At 32.8% G+C, this 24091-nt stretch overlaps 2 protein-coding genes across 6 annotated transcripts; both read left to right on the top strand.

The window, feature by feature from the left end:
* The first annotated feature begins 207 nt into the window (after positions 1 to 207).
* On the top strand, positions 208 to 11293 carry LOC126681010 (coatomer subunit beta'-2). 4 transcript variants are annotated; one of them, XR_007641306.1, is made up of 26 exons: positions 208 to 339; positions 767 to 787; positions 900 to 961; positions 1076 to 1130; positions 2041 to 2077; positions 2194 to 2519; positions 2611 to 2742; positions 2829 to 2977; positions 3549 to 3617; positions 4375 to 4525; positions 4635 to 4700; positions 5594 to 5782; positions 6111 to 6251; positions 6348 to 6422; positions 6530 to 6706; positions 6800 to 6891; positions 6981 to 7097; positions 7639 to 7753; positions 7902 to 7973; positions 8518 to 8714; positions 8824 to 8917; positions 9425 to 9531; positions 9858 to 9981; positions 10254 to 10501; positions 10853 to 10920; positions 11012 to 11293. XR_007641306.1 is itself a non-coding variant. In XM_050376367.1 (26 exons), the coding sequence occupies exons 1-25, from the start codon at positions 337 to 339 to the stop codon at positions 10870 to 10872; spliced, it is 2763 nt and encodes a 920-aa protein (XP_050232324.1). In that variant the 5' UTR covers positions 208 to 336; the 3' UTR covers positions 10873 to 10920; positions 11012 to 11293. The 4 variants fall into 4 exon arrangements, 3 of the variants coding, with proteins under 3 accessions (XP_050232324.1, XP_050232322.1, XP_050232323.1); XM_050376367.1 differs by having other exon boundaries at positions 10254 to 10425; XM_050376365.1 differs by having other exon boundaries at positions 10853 to 11293.
* A 2381-nt stretch (positions 11294 to 13674) lies between these two features.
* Positions 13675 to 20866, top strand: LOC126681013 (uncharacterized). 2 transcript variants are annotated; one of them, XR_008790858.1, is made up of 6 exons: positions 13675 to 14253; positions 14495 to 14560; positions 16631 to 17173; positions 18774 to 18907; positions 18999 to 19652; positions 20775 to 20866. XR_008790858.1 is itself a non-coding variant. In XM_050376371.2 (3 exons), exons 1-3 carry the CDS (start codon positions 13960 to 13962, stop codon positions 17168 to 17170), a joined length of 900 nt encoding a protein of 299 aa, XP_050232328.1. In that variant the 5' UTR covers positions 13675 to 13959; the 3' UTR covers positions 17171 to 17544. The 2 variants fall into 2 exon arrangements, 1 of the variants encoding a protein (XP_050232328.1); XM_050376371.2 differs by lacking the exons at positions 18774 to 18907; positions 18999 to 19652; positions 20775 to 20866 and having other exon boundaries at positions 16631 to 17544.
* Positions 20867 to 24091: the final 3225 nt, after the last annotated feature.

A 24091-nucleotide genomic window follows, 5' to 3' on the forward strand; every position in this document is an offset into this window, starting at 1 on the left:
CGACTTAGTCATTTGGTCATCGGTTAATCGATCGGCCTAAATTTAAAATGCTCAAGTGGCAAGCAACCCAACTGCTATGTCATCAAACAATAATCAACTCTAACCTACATCATCACACACCGAATCCCTCCCCAATAACTAGTGGCACTTCTCGTAAATTAACAATCCCTTAGTTACAAAGCATTTTTTCATTTTTTTCTCCATCATTTTCTCGCGTATAATATTAACTGAAAAACTCTACTTATACAAAAACCAAATTCTCTCTTTCATTTCTCGCTCTGTCTTTTTCTCTCTCTAACCTATCAGCTCGATCTCTAACCGTTACGATCTGCAAAAATGGTGAGTTTCATGATCTACCTCCGCTACTACTCATTGTCGTTTCACTTACATTTACACCACTTCCGTTGTCGTTTCGTTTGAATTAGCTTAGATCTGGCTTGAATCTGCATTGATTTGATCGTATTGCTATAATTTCACATCCAGTTGTATATATTTTGATGTATAATCATGTAATTGAACACTTGTTATGTGTAATTGGATCAGTTATGCTCTGTTTGGTTGTGGAGACTTATAAGTTATTTATGATTTGAATTGAATTTTGAATGAACACGCGTGAGATCTGGTGTTTGTTTGCTCGCGGAATTTGATTTATTTTGGAATGTGATTGCTTTTGAGTTGCTGTTGAAGTTATTTTGATTTAGAAGAGTAATGTGGAATCTGTTGCTTGATTTATGGAGCTGATATTTTTATTTTTTTGTGTTAACAGCCTCTCAGACTTGAAATAAAGGTATCATTCGCTCAAGGCTCTATCTGGATTCGGTTTTGTATTTTTCAGAATAGATCTCATAATTAAGTATTGCGTTTATGTCATTTTTGTGTTTAATGTTATTTCATATCAGAGGAAACTTGCTCAAAGATCAGAGAGAGTAAAATCTGTGGATCTACATCCAACTGAACCATGGTATGATTAAATTTCTGTTTTTTAAGAGCTTAGTTGAATTATATAAATCTTTAAAAAGAAAGTTGGAGCAAACATTTAGGATTGAGATGCAATTTGTTGTGATTGTCACTGCAGGATTCTAGTGAGTCTGTATTCAGGGACTGTTTGCATCTGGAACTACCAATCACAGGTATGCACTTAGTTGTTTTCTTGTGACTGTAATAACTGTAAGCGAATTATTTTTTTTATAGGAGGGCCCGCAGTTCATGTTTTTCATGTATTATTTCTAGAATTATTAACAATTCCCTGATATACATTGGTGACGGGTATGAGAATGTGGATATAAATAATCAGTAATGAAGAGCTTTATTGTTCTGAAGACATCTTACATGAAGTGACATGGCTCGGCTCCGAGAGACTTCAATTAACTTTATTTATTCTGTAGAAGAACGTCTGAGAAGACACAATATCCTTGTTCAATGAGATGTTGCAAGTTTCTGGCTTCATGTAAAGTGCTATTTGAATTGGTTTATTCTGGTTCTGAAGGTTGGGGACAAATTAGTAATAAAAGTATTTGCAATACGGGCTACTACAAGTTACATGTGAGAAATAATAGTTCTGTAATATCTGGCAATCAAGTTGCAATTCCGTCATTGGCTCACAAATTTCTTTAGTGACATCAGAAGTTGGTTAGGATTTGAATTGATTTTTAATGATTTGGAGAAGGAATATTGATTTAAGATTCTGATAGTTTTACTGGTCAGCATAAGACTAACAACAATCATATAGCTGGTCCACTTTGTTTTTGAGTTACTTTTCCCTTTAATAATTAAGATTCTCTGGATGCATAAATGAGAGAGCAAAGAACATGTTGCGGTTCATCTCTCTCTGTTAATAGTAAGGCTATTACTTTGTTAAGAATTTATCATAGAAGAACTAGTCTGCGAAACATGATAACTTTCTCGGTTCTCAGTGTTCTGTTTTTACTTATGACTGTGCTACCTCACTCTCTCCCTCTTGTTCTCTATGTGTACAAGTAAAGATTTTTTTTAGAATTCACATCTGTAGTTCTGATATATAATTTTTCTTTTTTCGTTCAGACTATGGCAAAATCATTCGAGGTCACTGAGTTACCAGGTATAGATACCTATTCTTTTTTTTTTAATCTCCGAGGTGCTTTGAGCATTTTCTGTTTTCAGAATTTTATTCAATGTTCATGATTATATATTTGCTGTACATCATGTGTTCCACAGTTAGGTCAGCTAAGTTTATAGCGAGGAAGCAGTGGGTTGTTGCTGGAGCTGATGACATGTATATCCGTGTGTACAATTACAATACAATGGATAAAGTTAAAGTGTTTGAGGCACATACAGATTACATTAGATGTGTGTCTGTCCATCCTACCCTTCCATATGTTCTGTCATCATCTGATGATATGCTCATCAAGCTCTGGGATTGGGAGAAGGGTTGGGTGTGTACACAGATATTTGAGGGGCATTCTCACTATGTGATGCAAGTGACCTTTAATCCAAAGGACACCAACACTTTTGCTAGTGCATCCCTTGATCGCACTATAAAGGTAAAATGTTTCGCCCTGTCAGTAATTCTTGAAATAGATTTCTTGCGCTATTCAGCATACTCATGATGTTTTATACATATTTTCCCATTAGATTTGGAATCTTGGCTCTCCCGATCCAAATTTTACTTTGGATGCCCATCAGAAAGGAGTAAATTGCGTTGACTACTTTACTGGTGGTGATAAACCGTATCTAATTACTGGTTCTGATGATCATACTGCTAAGGTCTCGCTTCAACCTTTTACTGCATAATGCTGTATTTACCTGCAAATTCATGTTTCTTTAACCTTAATTCATTCCTATATGAGCAGGTGTGGGACTATCAAACCAAAAGTTGTGTTCAGACACTTGAAGGCCATACCCACAATGTCTCTGCAGTATGTTTCCATCCAGAACTTCCAATAATAATCACTGGTTCTGAAGATGGGACAGTACGCATATGGCATTCCACAACTTACAGGTAGTTATTATATTTTGCAATTAGGTCTTATATTAGGGTTTATTTGCATATGGAGTTATGGACTGTCATAGGCCTTTATTTTGATTGTAACAAGAAACTGGCATGGCCAGTTTGTTTTTCTTCTAGAACATGATATGCAAATTCCAATAAGAAAAAGATATGCAAAATAGTTAGGTATATATATATATATATATATATATATATATATTACACCCGTACCTTTTGTATGTTCTGTTTCATATGCTAGTCAGCTAGCTGCATCATGTAATTCTAGTTGTATGGGTACTGTGTTGATCCACTGCATGCTCGATCCAGTTATACTATAGCTTTGAACTTCAGTTCAAGTATCAATTTTCTCACTGAATGATTAGGTTGCAATTTTTACAAGTACTTGTTTATGAGTCAAGGATTTCATACTATTATATTCATCTACTTTGTTTATGTTTTTCTCTCTCTTCTTCTTTAAACCTTCTTTTGTATGAATTATTGTCTTATGCAAATTAGTTACGGGGTTAGTAAATCTTGATACCTTCCGTTTTCAGACTTTGAGATGTATTGCATTGACTTGCAGGCTTGAGAACACATTGAATTATGGACTTGAAAGAGTTTGGGCGATTGGGTACATGAGAAGTTCACGCCGGTAAGTGTCTTGAGCATTATTTTTTGTTACTAGTATATTTGCTAAATTGATAGCAGATTTAAATATTTCTGCTGCTGTTAATTTAAATAAAGTGATGCTCGTATATTTGTGTCTCTTCTCTAAATACCTCCTTACCTTTTAATCCCTTAATCACAGTTGCTCTTCTAGTAGCTCTTGATATTCCTCAAATATATTATACATACTTCTTAATTATCTTTATGGCTTTTCATTTATTTTCTGGTGATACGCTCTAAAGGACAAAATATATTACTGAAAAGTTAAATATTGAATGTTGCTGTTGAATTTATCCTTTTTAATATGCAGACTTCAAAACTTGTAGGTAAAGATCATTAAGCTGGAGTTCTAGATTAATGAAATGCTAGACTAAGTTAGTTTAATGCAAAATTAAATGTTTGGTAAAGATGCTCAGTTTCAAATGGAGCCAAATTGAATTAAATGCTTCTTAAAGATGTTAATTTTCAAAATGGAGCCAAATTGATTGCTAAGGACTGTTAACATGTATGCATATATGTTTTCCTTGGTTTCTCGTTTTAATCTTAATTTGAACCTTTTGGCTAATGTCTTTTATTTTTGACATGCTGCAATTATTTAATTGATCCTTGTGCTCTTTATTTTATTTTTTCAATTGTGATGACCAAATCTTACAATTAAATTATACATAAACAGTTAATTTGTAGTCTTCTTTTCTCTGTTTATTTTGAGTAAAGTCTTGATGGTTGTAAATCTATCTGTGCAGTATTGTGATTGGTTATGATGAAGGAACAATCATGGTTAAAATTGGTCGAGAAGAACCTGTGGCTAGTATGGATAACAGTGGAAAAATAATATGGGCCAAGCACAATGAGATTCAAACTGTAAACATTAAGAGTGTGGGTGCAGATTTTGAGGTCAGTTCTTTATCAAACGAGTCTGTGATGCTATTTGACCTTCAACCTAGAATTTATTGTTCTGTCGTACATTTCTGCCTTATAAGTTTCCTTTGTTGTTCTGCATTAGGCTACAGACGGAGAAAGATTGCCTTTGGCTGTTAAGGAGCTTGGAACATGTGATCTTTATCCACAAGTGGGTGAATGTTTTCCAGTCTTCATCTCATGCAATTTTATTTGTTTCGTATTCTCTTACATATTCTAAGCACTTGGCCTATCACCACCGCCTACATATGCCTTCTCCACACCAAGCAACCCTCATCACTCTGGCGGCTGCATCATTGCCATTATGTACAACTTTACATGCATCTGCATCTTGATGAGTTTTTGAATTAACCTGTTTCCATGAAAACCTTATTTTGCAAGAGTTAATGTTTGCTATGTTTGAGCCAGTTATGCTGTTTGGGAGGTTTGGATTGGATACTGTAGTTGCATGATAGAAGATTATTTATAGTGAAGCAAGACGACGACTATTTTCACTTTAGTTGCGCGAGAGAGGATTTTATATCTACATTTTAAGATCCTTGAATATACGTTTTGTTCGTCATTTAATAAAGTAATGTTCAGACTGTATATTAGTTTTTCTGTTTCAGGGAAGAAAAAATGGACAGAGAAGTGGCTATTTCCATTTTAGTTGCGTAATAGAGGATTATAGATCTACACTTTAAGATCCTTGAATATACTTCTGTTCCTCATTTATTGGTCAAACCAGTTCCAAAAAAAATTATTGCTCAGATTATCTGTTCTAAACTTGTTTTTTTAATAGAGAAGATGTCAAGAACTACAGATTAACTTAGATGTAAAGGTAGGAAAAAGGAGGTGTAATGTGGATAGACTCTGCTAGAAGGAAAAAAAAATATGATTGGTATTTTATTTATTTGCAAAGTCATACATGATGTTTATGCTTTATAATTGATCTCTCTTTTACATGAACTGACTTTTTTCCCTTACAAGTTCAAGTATATCTGGTTTGTGTGTGTGTGATAGAGTTAAATTGTTGGTAATTTATTTTTACTGCATTTTTCCCAGAGCTTAAAGCATAATCCCAATGGGCGATTTGTTGTTGTTTGTGGAGATGGAGAGTACATCATATATACAGCTTTGGCTTGGAGAAATAGATCATTTGGTTCAGCGCTGGAATTTGCCTGGTCAACTGACGGAGAATATGCTGTCAGAGAGAGTACATCAAAGATTAAAATTTTCAGTAAAACTTTCCAGGTTTGTAATGTTATTGGGAGTATATTTCTTGTTCTTTTGTTTCTCTGCAAGATGTTTGAGCAACTAAATTTTTTGTCAATTATGAGTTCCACCATATTTTGTTCCATGGGCCTGTACTGGAAAAACCATAATTTCTTTTTATTCCAATTCTCAAATGACACAATTATTTCTACGAAATTAGTTATGCAGTCATAGTAGTACATGTGCTTGATGATCTCTAACTTCTAATGCTTTACAGTTGATAAAAAAATGTCCTGGACTGATTTCGTGAATTTAGTATATTCAATAATGTAAGAAACATTGGAGTTAAAAAGGTGATTTATTTCAGGAAAAGAGGAGTGTCAGACCAACTTTTTCTGCTGAGCGTATATATGGAGGAACTTTATTGGCAATGTGTGCAAACGACTTTATTTGTTTCTATGATTGGGCTGAATGCAGATTGATCCGAAGGATTGATGTTACTGTAAAAGTAAGCATTAAAAGTTTTTTAGATTTTGTTTTAATATTTAATGCTAAGATGTGCCCCTATGTGTTTGACGTTTTTACATTTTGTAAAATATTTCAGAATCTTTATTGGGCTGACAGTGGTGATTTGGTGGCAATTGCTAGTGATACATCATTCTACATTCTCAAGTACAATGTAAGGTTCCATGATGGTTTTTTCTGTGTTTTTATGGATTCTTCTTGCCCTCATTTACATTTCTTAATGCCTTTTGTGAAACTGAGCTGTATGTTTAATCTTTACAGCGCGACGTAGTTTCATCTTTTCTAGACAGTGGGAGACCTGTGGATGAACAAGGTGTTGAGGATGCCTTTGAGCTTCTTCATGAAACAAATGAGCGTGTCAGGACAGGTTTATGGGTTGGGGATTGCTTTATTTACAACAACTCCTCCTGGAGACTTAATTATTGTGTTGGAGGAGAGGTATTTGTTTATTTCACCTTGATCTAAACAGTTTGTGTTCCAAGATGATAACTCATTTTCTGGATATCTAGAATAACTTATGGCAATGTTTAGGTAACCACGATGTTTCATTTGGACCGGCCAATGTACTTATTGGGCTATCTTGCTAGTCAAAGTCGGGTGTATCTTATAGACAAAGAATTCAAGTAAATGATTTTCCAGTACCTGTTTTGGAATTTAAACAGTCTATGCAATGACTGTTAAAACTTAATACTGATTGTTTGTTTTCATGCAGTGTTATGGGGTATACTTTACTTCTTAGCTTAATAGAGTACAAGACTCTTGTGATGCGTGGGGACCTGGAAAGAGCCAATGAAATTTTGCCTTCAATTCCTAAAGAGCATCATAACAGGTAACTAACACATGTTTCCCGTTATTAAGCAATGGAGATTGGATATTAATCTTGGTATTTGTAAAGAATAAGTTTTATTTGATAATTTTCTGTTGAAATCACTGTATTGGTTGGTCAATATCTAATATACTTGTGAAAGTATTCAACAGAAAATGTTTGTTTGTATTCATTTTTCATTTTATTTGTTTAAGCTCTTCCTTAAGTTTCACATATAGCTAATGGCATGAAAATGTGTCATCTTAGCTTTTCTAGTTGGTTTATGGCTGGACTTCTCTTGGAAGATGGAAACTGTGATGGTTTTCTACATCTACTAAATTTTCAAACTAACATGGGTGCTTAATTTTTTAAATGCTTCTAACATATATGCAGATGATAAGGGTGAGAGATTAACTAAAGTTACATAACTGGTCTCCTCAACAATTGGGACATTTATGAGTCTTAAATTTAAATTTTTAATTTTGATTACCATATTATGTCACATAAATTTGTTGCATAGGCACTAAAATTATTTCTGAATGTAACTTGCTTTTTTGATTGCTAGTGTGGCTCGTTTCTTGGAATCACGTGGTATGATAGAGAATGCTCTGGAAGTAGCTACAGATCCTGATTATAGATTTGAGCTAGCTATACAGCTTGGTAGACTGGAGATTGCCAAGGTATTTTCAAGAGTATCTGTTAATTGTCTGGACTGCAGAACTAAGTCATTGGAGCTTTTATATATTATAGCAACTAGACCTCTTTATCTCACGTTGATGATGCTGATAATTTTAGATCTAATCTAAATATAATGTCTTCCTGTTGTAGGAAATAGCCACTGAAGTACAAAGTGAGTCAAAGTGGAAGCAGCTAGGAGAATTGGCTATGTCTACTGGAAAGGTATATTGCATGTTACAGGAATTTTTGTTCCTCCGATTGTACTTTGAACTTGCTCTAAATTAATAGATCTTGCAATTTGTCTGGTTATCTTGTTGGTGGTGACTTGTTTTTTTTTTAAAATTATCTCCATATGATCAATATTAATATTCCTTAAGTAAATGATCAGACTCTTTTATTAGATCACCACGACTCAAATTTTGTAGATTTAAGCAGGTTTAACCTGACAACTAAAATAACTAATCCGGTCCTCAGTTCTTTTGTAATCTCTTAAGGTATCTTACAAGTGTGTTTAATTATTAAGATAAAACAAGGGGTAAAGAAGGAAATTTAAGTCAAAAAAGTACAATGGAACTTTTTAAGTGGGACAAAAAAATGGACAATGAGACCTCTTAAATGGGACGGAGGGGGTAATATTTATGTAAACTGTAGCTTTCACTTTTTCTTTTGCATAATTTGCTTCCTAGTTCCAAACAGAGTGGGCATTCTTGTTTGGTTGAGATTATTCAAATTATTTTGCATCTCATATTGAGTTATGTTATTGCAGTTAGAAATGGCCGAGGAATGTATGAAGCATGCAACAGACTTGAGTGGTTTGTTGCTTTTATATTCTTCTCTAGGGGATGCTGAAGGAATTTCAAAACTGGCATCTTTGGCACAAGAACAGGGGAAGAATAATGTTGCATTCCTTTGTTTGTTTATGTTGGGCAAATTGGAAGACTGCCTCCAGCTTTTGGTGGAAAGGTAATTTTTATTCCAATAACTTTGGTGTGAGAAAAATATTGTTGCAATCATATTGCATATACAATATTGTTGCAATCATATCGGCGAATACTAAAGTTTCTTCTTACAGCAACCGGATACCTGAGGCGGCTTTAATGGCTCGATCTTATCTTCCAAGCAAAGTTCCGGAGATTGTAGCAATTTGGAGAAAAGATCTAAACAAGGTATCTTCTCATTTGAGTGGGTTTTGGTTGTCAACTTGTCATAATATCAGTGATTTATGGATTATATTGATGTAAATCCTGTCCTGTAAAACTTTCCAGATTAGCCACATAAATTTGTTTTTATCAGCTAAATGGGGTTTCTTGTCAGTTTTAAACAGCCTTGACTAGATGAGGTAGACTAACAGAAATTACTTGAAAAAATAATAAAAAAAAAAGAAATAATCTTATTCTGGCTTTCATTCTTCTTGTGGTTTAGTTCTGGGATGAACATTTAGTTCTGCTTATTTAATTTCTATGGTTTGGCAATGCTTTTCCGCTTTGTCATTGTAAGTTGACATGCTGAGAGTTGCAAAAGCAAAAAACTTTTGTAATGTAGAAAAAGAATAAAAATTAATTGTTAATTCTTCTGCTATTCCAGAATTTCTTGTTATATTATTGAGATTTTGGCAGTGATTCCATTGCCGTGGTGGGTACAGAACTGATAATTTAACCTATTTTGTTTTACAGGTTAACCCCAAAGCTGCAGAATCTTTGGCTGATCCTGATGAGTATCCAAATTTGTTTGATGATTGGCAAGTCGCTTTGTCCGTAGAAGCTAGAGTTGCAGAAACAAGGTATTACTGCATGTTCATATGTTCTTAGGTTCGCTTTGTACCGGTGCACAACTTGAGCCTATGCTATATGATGGATAGCCAATTACGATTTGAATGTTCAAGAAAAAGAGGTTTTGTTAAAACAGGCCTCTCCCCTTTATTTTTTTGTTTAAAGTTTGTTTCTTTAGGATGCACATTTTTTTTTACTGAAGGCGGCTAGTAGATGCCCATGGCGGCCTATTTTCTTACCTTAACACTTGCGGCCTGAGCTCATCATTTTTGGATTAAAATATAATTTGTGTGGGATATTGAAATACTTCATTAACGTTTTGATAATTGCTTTTCAGGAGTGTTTATTCTCCTGCAGAGGAATATTTAAATCATGCTGACAGATCTCACATAACCCTTGTGGAGGCTTTTAGAAACATGCAAGTAGAAGAGCCTCTTGAAAATGGAGATTACAATCACGAGGTATATTTGGCTTCTAGATAATTTGTTGCTTTTATAACACAACACAAAAACCGTCACACAAACATTATATTTATATTGTGAAACTACATTTTGGAAGTCAATTTAGTTTTTTCGGTTGTCTTGGGAACTGAGTGATGAAATGTCGATTGACATTTTCCCTTCTAATTTCAAGGCTTTAATAGTCTGAATTAGATGTACTAGGAGTCCATGACTTGTTATGCCATTTTTGGTCATTTTCTTCCTCGCATAAGTTTCATGCTTTCCTTTTGCAGGCTGCAGAGGAAAATGGAGATGAGTTGATAACTGAGGAACGCAATGGAGATGAGCAGATATCTGAGGAACATAATGGAGAAGAAGAGAGCCAAGAGGAAGCTGTTGTGGTGGATGCTGATTCTACGGATGGTGCAGTACTTGTCAATGGAAGCGAGGCTGAGGAAGAGTGGGGTACGAATAATGAGGGAACCCCGTCAGCCTAAAAGCATTTGGTTGGGGCAGTGTGAAAATCCAAATTTTGTCTCTGGTGATTAATTGATTCTAAAGTGCCATCTCTAGCTCACTTTTCCACAAGTCGATTCTCACTACTATTATTGGCAGTGACCGGCACTGTCTAGTGTCTGCATAAATTAGTAATGCTAGGTCACAGTCGGAATGCATTAATCTGCATTAATGCTTTCGGACCTAATTTTTATTAACACCTGTCTGAGGTTGGACGTGGTTCTTTCCCCTCCTAATTTCTTGTAGCATCGTTATACAATAGCAATAGTAATAGTCTCAGGTGGAATTGCATCAACGTTTCTTTTTCATATTTATGGTTTGCATTCGGTTTATGCTATAATGGTTCTTACCTTCTTTTCCTTGCTTTTGTTGGCAGTGCTTACGCCACATAACTAGGTCCTCTTGAAAACAGATGGTTCGAGTTACGATAATCCCTTACATAAGGTGAGAAACGCCTCTATTAATATCAAGCTAGGTTTGAGTAGCGAGGAGTACAATTTGCATTTGAGCATCGGTGCTTGCAATTGTTGTGTAGTTGGAAAATACTGGAGAAATTCATCAGGAAGTGAGAGACCAGAAAATTGGAGTTGTGAGAATCATATGAAAATTGGAACTTTGTATACATTAGATGTGACATGCAATGATTATTAGTTCATGCAGCACTTGAGTATTGTTTGTACCCGAAATGGATATGTATTTTGCTGTTAGCCATTAAGCGTCTGCACTGGCTTGGGTGCGTGCATTAATAGGGTTGACAATAAATTTTTTGTAGAGCATTTAAAAACTTTGATTGAATTTATTTCTTCTTTTTGGTTGATTCTGTTGTTTACAGAGTGAAATATAGTGTTTTGCATTTCAGAAGCTGTTATTTGATTCGTACTTTTTTATATTTTTGTCTCCCTCTTATTTGATGATAACTCGGTGTCTCCTGTTGGATGCCAGAAAGTGTTTATAGGAACCCATCGTCTCTTTGCCAGGTCGTGTGGCTTTTAGTGCGTGCTCATGGAGTAGCATGTAATAGGATAGTGTTTCTAGATACAGTTAACATGTATGCTGTTGTTTTAGCTTTTTTTTTTTTTTTATGCATTATGCTTTTAGAAAAACTAAATCAGTGGTGGCGACCTTTTCTTAATCGAATTTTAAAAATTAGTTATTGGAATTTCCTTGAAATTCTTTGACCCTTTATCGTTAAGGTAAGAAAAAATAACCGTTAAGTATATCAAATGGGACACAACCTCTTTAAATTATTTTCTAACATATGAAACTTCAATGTCTTTTAACCAGCTGCTATTTTTTATTAACGCTCACAGGTTTGCATATTTTAGTTATGAAAAATTATGAGGTTATTAAAAAAGAAAAAGGCATGACTATATAGTACATTAGTTGGGTAGAAGTAAATATTAGCCTAGCCTACCCAATTAATGTATTGTATAGCAAGGTGTAGTATAATAGGCGGACGAGTTAGCGAAGACGCTTGGACTAAAAGAGCGTTGGTGCATAACCTTTATTCTACTATGCTTTGTAGAGGTTATAGTCACTTTACTATGCTTTGTAGAGGTTATAGTCACTTAACTCTCTAAATTTTTTAAGTGGTGTAGATAACTTTTTCCGTTAAATTCCGTCATAAACTATCATTAGTTAGTTAATACATCCTTTATAAATATATAAAGAAATTCAAAAATAATCTTAATATTTACAATGTTTATCAATTTTCTATTTATAGGTCGTCTAACACTTTTTCATCTTTCTTTTTCTTTTTAAAATCTACAAACTTCACTTTTTAACACCATTATCAAAATTTCTTTCAATCCAAAAGAGAGAATCGAAAAATTAATGAAGGGCGGCAAACTTCTTTGCCTTTAAGACATCCAATAGTAGGAGGCAAAATAGTGTGGATTTAACACTAAAACTGCATTGCTACACGTTTGATCTTCAATAGTTGACTCTATTTTTTACACTAAAATAATATTATGAACATATTCTTACCCAATTAATTATTTAAACATTCTACACTTACACTCAGAAATTATTCAATACTTATAAAATACAACTATATATTTATATATAATAAAATATATTATTAATTTTAATAATATATTTTTAAATATGTAAAATAACTATTTTTATTAATAAATAATAAAATATATTATATTTATAAACTGTTGAATTAATTAATACAAATTTATTTTGTTTAATGTTGCATATTTAAATTCTAAAAATATCAAACATGATTATTTCGACTATATTATAATAAAAACTAACAAATGTTTAATAATGAAATTTATAATAAAATAATAAAATAAAAATAAAATAGAGTTACTCTATTTTTATCTAATACTACTCTATTTTAAGATAGAGTGACTCTGTATATAAAATAAAAAGATAAGATACAATATAATAAAATTGGATATAAAGTACTATTGGAGATAATTTTTACACTAAAATGAAGAAATAGTGTGCTTTTGGAGATGCCCTTATGCACTAAAAGATGCTCTGACGGGTCTCTTGTGATGGAAGGAAATTAGGAAACGCTTCCAAAATCACCATAAAGTTGAAGGAGCGGGCGTGCATCTGTCGGTTCGATTACTAACCGACCTTTGCAACTAAACTTGATCAGTTTTTTATACCTAAAAAAACCTAACCGGAATAGAGTGAAATATTGGGTTCGGTTAAAAAGTAATACTATATGTTAATTATTGTATGCATGAGTCAATAAAAGTTTGCAATTCAGTGAAAACGGACATGCGTTTAATTGAAATTGAATTCTCTATTTCAAATATGCTGAATGGATTTGACGAAATCAAGCTATGCGTGTCATTGGTTTTCAATTAATTTTTATTTTTAAAGTAAAAACATGTAAAATTTAAATGTAATTATTTTAATTTTAAACTTTTAATATAACACTTTTGCAATTTTACTGTTTTATTATGCATCTGTAAGAATAAAATGTATATTATTATTTTAAAATGATACATGTGGTTCTAGTGATTTCCGAATTGAACTGTGTCGAATTGTTAGAACTGGTATCTGAACAAAATGATACCGAAAAATAAAATTATCGAACCGAACCGAATCGATTTACAATACATTTTTAGAGATCTCATTTTAAAAATTCCCTATAATAATTAGTACATATCTAAAAATTTATCAATTTTCGGATCCTCCAAAGTGTGCACACCCCTACTTAGGATGACACAACACACACTCCACACCAACTAGTCACTTCATATATCAAACCGAACCGATCATTTTAGAAACCAAACTGGATCACATCTTCAATTCGATCCGATTCAATTTTTGCGGTCGGTTTTTGCCTGAGAAAGTCAATCCGGGGAAGAAGTTTCAGAGAAATTATAAAGAAAATGCATCTCTTGACCTAAATCAGTTTGCTAATGTTCAAATTAATCTAAAATTTACACTTAATCCGATCGATCTTTCCATTTGGAATCATTTTCCCGGGAAAAATCTTTCTCTAATCCTTGAATGGGAAGAAACAAGCAAGATTTTTGTCCATTTTTGTTTCCCTCCGCCGTCTACGGCTCTCCATCGTCTTCTCCGTCATCAACATCACCTCCGTCATCGCCGCCGCCGCAATCTTATTCCGATACTCATTCTTCTTCTCATCATTATTCTTCTTCGCTGAGTATTACTTCTCCTTTCAAATTAAATCCGTCAACTACACAACTCTCTTCAACGGCAGACGCCGCAAATCTTAATCGGGAATGCACCGAAGAAATTACGGTTCATGGAGCCAGCAATACACTCAAATATGTGCAGGTACTCCAGAATAATTTAGAATTACATTTCATAATGAATCAAATTTAGCTTACTGATGTTCTTCCAAGCTCGATTGAACTTAAAATTTGCGACGTAATAGTTTATAGATTAACTTATTTAAAAATTTGTAAAATTTAGGAATCAGTTGAATTGAATAGGTTTAGTTATAGTTGGGATAAGAAATGCTGCGATCAACCGACAAGTTTGATGAGCAATTAGCTTTGGTTGTGGGAAATTCCAGGACCCCAAGGGAGGCGTGGATGATAAAGAAAAGGGAAATTCGAGCAGTGTCGGCGAAATGTTGCAGGTATATGTATGGTATTATATTGTAAATATCAAAATTGAGCCACATCAAATTGAGCATAATATTTTATTTTTTAGTTGTACATTTTTCAAGTTATGATTATTTTCTTTTAAAAAAAGTTTCAAATATGTCATTTACATTTGGCACATAGTCTAAATAAGCGCTTAATATTTTAAAAGTAGTAAAAAATGAAAATATGTGTCAAACATGAAGGTCATTTTTGAAACTTTTCTAAGTGGACAAACTCTTATTTGAAAAACAAAGGGCACTATTATAACTAAAAACTGGAAAACGAAATAAAATCGACGATTTTAAAAGTTTGAGGTATAAATAAAAACAGTAAAAAAGATGGAATATTGTTGGATCATTAACCTGTATAAATTTACAATTATATCATATATTACAACGCTATTATAAAAATTTGAAGATAATTTTATTTTGTTTGTGTTAATAGTGTTGAAAATCAATTGTTGAATATAAGTGAATTGTGGCTAAGCAATTGGACAAAAAATAATAATATGAGCTTTAAAGATATGAATATGACTATTTTAGTTCGTCAAGTTTAAGATTGAAAAATAAATTTAAATAATTGGTCTCGCAGTTTAGTTGCATGTTATAATTATTTTAAGATATTTTTTTTCTTTCAACAACAATTTATTTTATCATAGAAAGAACCGATGATAATCTGCAAAATTATTATAGTTTTAAAGTAACTTAGATATTTATTAATCACATATATGAGCATAACTCTTAAAATAGTAGTAGAATAAGCATAGATGTTATAAAGATTAGGAATTAAAAAATTAATTATTTAAAAAACAATTTTATGAAATACTTAAAAATTAAAAACTCTTAACTTTTATGAGCATTCAATATTTGTAAAATACTTATTTAATTTATTTAATATTATTTTTTATAACAATTTATAATTTTAAATTATTTAGTATTAAAATTATTTATATTCAGAGAAATCTCAGTTTGTATTTAACTTTTATATATTTATTTATATCTCTTATAAAAATTATTATTTCTAATTTTACTTGATTAGCTCTTATTTATTAGTTTTTAATTTAAGTGAACTAATCATTTTTTTTATTTTTTCTAATAAAAAATCTATGTAAACAATTTATTTAATTTTTAATTCTAAATAGTTTATATAAATCATTTCATTAATTAAAAAGACAATAAAAAAATTTAAAATTTGAAATTTCAGATTGGAAAATTATTTTTTCGTATATTTAAGTATTTTGTTTAGTGGTCTAGAATGTCTTGTACCCGAAAATGTTGTTTTTTACTTTCCTTTAATTAATTTTAAGACTTTTTTCACTTTCAGATTTTTAATTACAAATGGTAGAAACATGTTAATTAATCTAATTAGTTGTCACTTTATGTTTTTGTCACTTTTGTTAATTTTTTTGGTTAAGTTAAATTAGAATACGAAACAATAGTCGTTAGGAGAGAGTTCGCATAGTATTAGGATTAGGTGTTTTGGATAAATATAAATAAAAAATTATCTAAAAAATTAAAATAAGTCGTTTAAAAAAGTTGCCGACTATGAGAATGCTCTATTCGTGAGAATCAGTGAGAGGGCTCCGTCGGTCCTCTCAATTGTGGAAGTATATAGATTAATAGTAAAAATGTGGGAAGGAGAAGGCAAATAAACTATATTATAATGATGAATGTATAGAAATCATTTATATAAAAGTTTCAATTTAATTAAGTCCTTAGTAGAAAATTAAGGACCACTAAGTAAATGTTTATGTGCCCTTCTGTCCCTATTCCCTACTTTGAAATATTATATTGATCTAGATATTTTGGTAGCACTACTAGCTTTATAAGAATAAGATAAAGTTGATGAATTAAATACATCTTGGAAATAGCAAGGAACCTGTTAGCTTTATAGTAGGTTACTGTGCGTGCATTTAGTTATGTTTCATTTTCTTGATATATATCAGCATTCTTAATGCATTACGTTTGTTCCCTTGAATGGATGAACCAGTCTTAGTTATAAAAAGTAGAATGTTGATTATTGTTGTTAGTAATCGGGTTCTGGGAAATATCATTGCTCTACAGATAATTCATTTATCCCATCATGTTGGGACAACTCAAGCAAGGTTAGTTTGGTTGCCAACGGGGGATGCAGAAAATACACTTCCTCCTTCAAAGAAGAGAGCTGCTGAAAGGGAAATTTCAAGAGACAACCCTGGGCTTGATGATGATGAAGGTGTAGAGGAAGAGATGGGAACTTTCAAGAGGGCCAGTGATCAGGTGCTGGCAGGCAGAAGAATTGTGAAAGTTCGTCGCAAGCAAACCTCATCAACCCCATCATCCAATCCATTTGCTGGAATTCGTTTGGTTCCTCCTACTGAAGCAACTACAGCCCCTGCTGTGGCAAGAACTGAAGCAGTCACTACTATTGAGAAAGAGAAGAGGAAAAGTGATGCTGGTAAAGAAACTGAAGAGGGTAAAGATGAGACTGTGAACCAGTTAGAGAGAAAGACTGAGGAGCGGGTGGCTGAAATAGCTGAACATATGGAGGTTGCTGAGGATAAACAGAAAATTGATCAAGCTCTGAGGACTCCAGAGTATTCACCGAAAGATTCAAATGAGTGAAAGGTGCGTTACACTGATATATGTTAATCTTTTTCCCGGGCTCCCTTCTCCTGTTATTTGCGGAACAATGTACCTTCTTTGGAGTCATGCTTGAGCCCCATCTAGCAGTCTTGATGCAATCCTGTTCCTTGTTTTTGCTGTTTAACTTCAATATGATCCTCAGGATAATGCTTTAATGTTGAGTCAGTGGTGTGTTCAGACTGCATCATTTGCAGCTCATGAGACTTAAAAAAATGTTTGACAAATTTATAGTTGCTCCCTTTAGTAAGGGATGTATATAATATCAAATTGCAGATGTTGCATGCTGTTGTTAATTAGTATGTAAATATTTGTATACTTATAAATGTTAATGCATGTCGATTTGTTTGTTTTTATCTATATTTTCCTGTGTTATTGATTGCTTATGATTAGGATGTAACCTTTATTAGTTCAAGTTCATAGATCTATTTGTCTTGGGGGTGTAATCGAGTCACATCGTAACACTGTCAAGTTTGAATTCGATTCTAAAATTTGAAACTCGAACTCGATTGAATGTATTTTAGGAGTTTAAGCTCGAGTTTAGTTGAATAATTGAGGACTGAGTTCGATTCCACTTGATTATCTACATATAAAATGTAAAAGTTAAATTTTAGTATAAAAGTAAGTATTGCTATAGATATTTTGTAAATATGAAAGATAAAATAATAAATTAATTAAAAATCCGATTAGGCTTGCTAGTCTTCCGAGTTGAGTATCTTGATGATCAAATTTGATTCGGCATTAGACTCTAATAGTTCGAGTTTGAGTTAATTAAAATGAGTTGGTTTTAAGTTTCTTTCCCGAAGTAATCTCAAGTTACTCGAGAGTTGGCTTAGACTCTATGTCTACTAAAAGGAAAATTTTGGAGGTTACTATTTATGAAAGAAGATCAGGACTAGGCTGTTTGTTAAATCTTGTAAAACATTGTTTGTTTGATATCTGTACCAGTTTTTTATAAACTGAACCGATTTCGAACTGATCTGGCCTTCAGTTTTCGGTTCAATTGTACTAGAAACATTAAGAACGGCGCTGTCACACGATATAGCTGAGAAATACAGAACATGAGTCTGTTCTTTTAGGCCCCAAACAAGTCCTTTAATCCAATCCCACTACTAAAATCTATGACTTTTCACCTAACCCTAACCCGACATCACAATTACCCAGATTCCATAAGGCCAAAACTTATTCTCTTTTCACTCTCAACTTTCCCTTACTCTTCTTCATTTTCTCCAAGTATTTTTCCTTTCTCTTATGCATAATAATGGATCCAGTAGCAGCTAATGCTTGCAGTTCAACTGTTGTTTTGCGATTTTGGTGCTTGATTTTGTTCAGCAAATTTTGATGCTTTGGTGCTTTTGTTTGGTTCCAAAATGTGTTTTCTTTTTCTTCTCATTTTGTTGAACAAAGGAAAAAGTTTAAATCTATAATTAAAACTCAGAATAATTTTGAGTTTAAGATCAACAGACGGATTTCGCCCTTGGTTGCACTATAAAGGTGCAATGTTTTCACGCTGTTGGTAAGTCTTGGAATAGATTTCTTGCGCTATTCGGCCTACTCATAATGTTTTATCACATTTTCCCATTAGATATGGAATCTTGGCTCTCTTGACCCAAATTTACTCTAGATGCCCATCAGAAAAGAGTAGAGTGTGCTGCTGACTACTTTACCAGTGGTGGTAAACCGTATCTAGTCACTGGTTCTGATGATCATACTGCTACGGTATCGCTTCAACCTCTTACTGTAATGTTGTATTGACCTGCAAAGTATATCTTCATGTTTCTGTATCCTTAATTCATTCCTACATTGGCAGGTGTGGGATTATCAAACCAAAAGTTGTGTTCAGACACTTGAAGGCCATACTCACAATGCCTCTGCAGTATGTTTCCATCCAGAACTTCCAATAATAATCGCTGGTTCTGAAGATGGGACAGTACGCATATGGCATTCAACAACTTACAGGTAGTTATTATGTTTTGAACTTGGGTCTTATATTAGGGTTTATTTGCATATGGAGTTATAGACTGGCAAATCTGTTTTTCTTTTAGAATAGGATATGTGAATTTCAATAAGAAAAAGATATGCAAAATAGTTAAACTTATTTATAAAAAATATTTTAGACACTTGTTCTGTTTCATATGCTAGTCAGCTTGCTGCATCATTTAATTCTAGTTGTATGGGTACTGTACTGTTGATCCACTGCAGGCTTGATCCAGTTATAGCTCTGAATTTTAGTTCAAGTATCAATTTTCTCACTGAATGATTAGGTTGCAATTTTTACAAGTACTCCCGTAAACCTTCTTTCGTGTGATTATTGTCTTATGAAAATTTATTACGGGCTAAACAAATCTTGATACCTTCCGTTTTTAGACTTGGAGATGTATTGCACTGACTTACAGGCTTGAGAACACATTGAATTATGGTCTTGAAAGAGTTTGGCGATTGGATACATGAGAAGTTCACGCCGGTAACTATCTTGGGCATTATTATTTGTTAATTGTATATTCGCTAAATTGATGGCAGATTTAAACATTTCTGCTGCTGCTTTTATAGAGTGGTGCTTGCATATCTGTGTCTCTTCTCTAAATACCTTCTTACCCTTTAATCCCTTAATCACAGTTGCTCTTTTTAGTAGCTCTTTTTATTGTCATCATTGTGGTTTACTCATTATTGTGATCCCCTTATTATTGCTGCTCTTGATATTCCCTCGAATCTATTATTTCATACTTCTTAATTATCTTTATGGCTTTTGCATTTTTCTTTTTCTGATGACATGCTCTAAAAGCCAAAATCACATTTACTGCTGAAAAGTTAAACATTGAATGATGCTGTTGAATTTATCTTTTTTAATATGCAGACTTCAAATATTGTAGGTGTAAAATAACATACCTTAAAAGTCATTAAGCTGGAGAAATTAACATACCTGTTATGCTGTTATGGAGGTTTGGATTGGATACTGTAGTTGCATGATAGAAGATCAAATGTCTACATTTTATAGTAATGCAAGTCAGCGACTACTTTCTCATTTGTTGCGAGATAGAGGATTATAGATCTACATTTTAAGGTCCTTGAATATATGTTTTGTTCCTCATTTATTGGTCAGACCAGTTCTCAAGAAATATTGTTCAGACTGTATTTTAGTTTTTTTGTATCAGGGAAGAAAAATGGACAGAGAAGTGGCTATTTTCACTCTAGTTGCATAATAGAGGATTATATATCTAAATTTTAAGATCCTTGAATATGCTTTTTGTTCCTCATTTATTCTTCAGACCAGTTCCCAAAAAAATTATTACTCAGACTATTCTGTTCTAAACTTGTTGTTTTAATAGAGAAGATGTCAAGAACTACAGATGAACTTAGATGTAGAGGTAAGAGGTGTAATGTGGATGAACTCTGTAGAAGAGTAAAAGTAATATAATGGGTTTTTATTAATTTGCAAAGTCATAGTGATGTTTATGCTTTACGCATTGATATCTCTTTAACATGCACTGATTGTTTTCCCTTATAAGTTCTAATAAATCTGAGTTGTGGATGTGGGTGTGATAGATAGAAATTTGTCGGTAATTTATTTTTATTGCATTTTTCCCAGAGCTTAAAGCATAATCCCAATGGGGGATTTGCTGTTGTTTGTGGAGATGGGGAGCACATCATATATACAGCTTTGGCTTGGAGAAATAGATCATTTGGTTCAGCTTTGGAATTTTCCCTGGTCAACTGACGGAGAATATGCCGTCAGAGAGAGTACACCAAAGATTTAAATTTTCAGTAAGATTTTCTAGGTTTGTAATGTTATTGGAAGTATGTTTCTTGTGTTTGTTTCTTTGGAAGACGCTTGAAGCAACTAACATTTTTTGTCAATTATGAGTTCCGATGTCCATATTTTTATTTATTTTTTATTCCAACTCTCAAATGACACACTGTTTCCTACGAAATTAGTATATGCAGTCATAGTAGTGTTTCTACTATCATGTGCTTAATGATCTTTAGCTTCACAGTATGCTTAATGCTAAAATTTATAGCTATTGCAATTTTTCTGGTTATCTTGTAGGTGGTAACTAGATATTTTTAGTGAAAATTATCTCTAAGTGATCAATATTAAGATTCTTTAAGTAAATAATGAAACTCTTTCACGAATCAAATTTTGTAGATTTAAGCAGGTTTAACCTGACAACTAGAATAACTAATCCGGTGCTCAGCTCTTTTGTAACTCATTTAGGTAATGTTTATGTAAACTATAGTTTTTACCTTTTATTTTGCATATTCTGATTCCTAGTTCCAATCAGAGTGGGCATTCTTGTTTTGTTGTGATTATTCTAATTGTTTTGTATTTTATATTGAGTTGTATAATTGCAGTTAGAAATGGCTGAAGAATGTATGAAGCGTGTAACACACTTGAGTTATTGTTGCTTTTATATACTTCTCTAGGGGATGCTGAAGGAATTTCAAAACTGGCATCTTTGGCACAAGAGCAGGGGTAGAATGATGTTGCATTCCTTTGTTTGTTTATGCTAGGCAAATTGGAAGACTGCCTCCAGCTTTCGGTGGAATGGTAATTTTTCTTCCAATACCTTTGACATGAGAAAAATATTGTTGCAGTCATATCTGCAAATACAATATGGTTGCAACCATACCTGCAAATTCCGTTTCTTCTTGCAGCAACCGGATACCTGAGGTGGCTTTAATGGCTCCATCATATCTTCCAAGCAAAGTTCTGGAGATTTTAGCAATTTGGAGAAAAGATCTAAACAATGTATCTTTTCATTTGAGTGGGTTTTCGGTTGTCATAATATCAGCCGTTTATGGATTATAGTGATGTAATCCTGTCCTGTAAAACTTTCCAGGTTAGCCCAATTAATTTCTTATAATCAGCTAAATGGGTTTTTTGTCAGTTTAAAACAGCCTTGACTAGATGAGGTAGACTAATAGAATTTACTTGGAAAAAAATTTAATAAAAAGAAATAATCTTCTTCGGGCTTTTATTCTTCCAGTTCTCTAGTTGTGAGATAAACATTTAGTTCTGCTTATTTATTTTCTATGGTTTGGCAATGCTTTTTAGAGTGCATTTTGCCTCTTTTTGTGCGTAAACTCTTGAGGTTTGGAGGTTTGCCACTTCTTGTGGCTTAATATATTTTTCATTCATCAAAAAAAAAATTCACTTGCTGAGTTGCAAAAGAAAAAAACTATAGTGATGTAGAAAAATAATAAAAATCAATCCATTCTTCTGCTATTCAAGTATTTCTTGTTATATTATTGAGATTTTGACAGTGATTCCATAGTGTGGTGGGTAAAGAACTGATAGTTCAACCTATTTCGAGTTACGATAGTCCCTTACATAAGGTGAGAAACACCTCTATTAATGTGAAGCTAGTTTTGAGTCGCGAGGAGCGCAATTTGAATTTGAGCATCGGTGCTTGCAATCGTTGTGTAGTTGTTGGAAAATACGGGAGAAATTTATCAGGAAGTGAGAGACCAGAAAGTTGGAGTTGTGAGAATCATATGAAAATTGGAATTAGATGTGACATGCAATGATTATTAGTTCATGCAGCACTTGGGTCTTGTTTGTACCTGAAATGGATATGTATTTTGCTGTTAGCCATTAAGCGTCTGCACTGGCTTAAGTGCATACGTTAACAGGGTTGACAATAATTTTTTTGTAGAGCATTAAAAACTTTGATTGAATTTATTACTTTTTTTTGGTTGATTCTGTTGTTCACAGAGTGAAATATAGCGTATTGCATTTCAGAAGCTGTGATTTGATTCATACTTTTTTTAATGTTTTCGTCCCCCTCCCATTTGTCGATAACTCAGGTCTCCTGTTGGATGCCAGAAAGAGGCTATAGGAACCATTCGTCTCTTTGCCAGGTCGTTTGGCTATATGTATGTTGTTTTACCTTATTTTTTAAATCGAACTTCAAATTTTGGTTATTGGAATTTCCTTGAAATTCTTCGACTCTTTATGGTTAGCAAGTTTCTGATATATTTCTTCATGTATCTAGCCATGTAAATAATTTACAAGAATTTGATTGTACTTTTGCTATGTGTTCCGTTAATTCATCGAGATGTTGAAATTGCTTCGGACGGATTAAACTTACCGACTCCCCCTGCTGTTGGATTCTCAAATCTCACTGTTAGTGTGGCCGTGGGGATATTATGACCTTGATGAACTCTCTTTCTTTTTTCTCTTCCATTATAATTCTAAATTTTACTCAGTAATAACACAATCATTACCTTAAATTTGATAACATAAAAATTTATGTGGCTTATTCTTTTACGGATGTGCCACGTTATTTTTATAATAAATAATAAATATTTATAATAGAGAATTTTAATTTATTTATTTATTTCTTAAATCATTAATATGACGTGACATTACCGTTATTATTATATAATTATTCAAATGCAGAGTCCAATGATATGACCAAAAACTAGACACATGTTATCATTTTATCAGAAAAAACAATTCCATAAAAACACAGTCCAATCTTTTAAACAGCATATACATGTGCCACAATCAGACATCCCCTCTCTCTTCCCCTTTTACCCTTCCATAACTATTGTTCTCTCTAATTTAATCTTTTTATTTAGAGAAAATTCAAAAATGCCCCCAAAACGGATAACTTTTAAAAATAAGTTTTTTAATGTCACTCAGTAATTAAAAATTTTAGTTTTTAATTGTCTTTTTCCATTGTACTCCCTCCGTCCCAATAGAGTTGTCCATTTTATCTTTATCACACAGTTTAATAAAAGCAATTATTGTTTATAAATTTTATAAAATTTTACTTACTTTTCTTGTCATACCCCTATTTAATATAGGGTACACTTGCAATTTACTTTCAATTTGTTCATTAGTTGATTTTAAATACGGGTAATAAAGAAAAATTGAGTGTAAAATTTAGTTATTTTTTA

Source organism: Mercurialis annua, linkage group LG5 (assembly GCF_937616625.2).
Source record: "Mercurialis annua linkage group LG5, ddMerAnnu1.2, whole genome shotgun sequence".
Taxonomy (NCBI): Eukaryota; Viridiplantae; Streptophyta; class Magnoliopsida; order Malpighiales; family Euphorbiaceae; genus Mercurialis; species Mercurialis annua.

What these genes read in the sequence shown, in the direction of transcription:
- LOC126681010 (XM_050376365.1), top strand. An exon ending in GGATTGATGTTACTGTAAAA is followed by an intron (nt 6,252 to 6,347) that starts GTAAGCATTAAA and finishes AAAATATTTCAG; the next exon opens with AATCTTTATTGGGCTGACAG. An exon ending in GTAGACTGGAGATTGCCAAG is followed by an intron (nt 7,754 to 7,901) that starts GTATTTTCAAGA and finishes TTCCTGTTGTAG; the next exon opens with GAAATAGCCACTGAAGTACA.
- LOC126681013 (XM_050376371.2), top strand. Translation starts at nt 13,960, where the DNA reads ATGGGAAGAAACAAGCAAGATTTTTGTCCATTTTTGTTTCCCTCCGCC. An exon ending in ATACACTCAAATATGTGCAG is followed by an intron (nt 14,254 to 14,494) that starts GTACTCCAGAAT and finishes GGGAAATTCCAG; the next exon opens with GACCCCAAGGGAGGCGTGGA. An exon ending in GTGTCGGCGAAATGTTGCAG is followed by an intron (nt 14,561 to 16,630) that starts GTATATGTATGG and finishes ATTGCTCTACAG; the next exon opens with ATAATTCATTTATCCCATCA.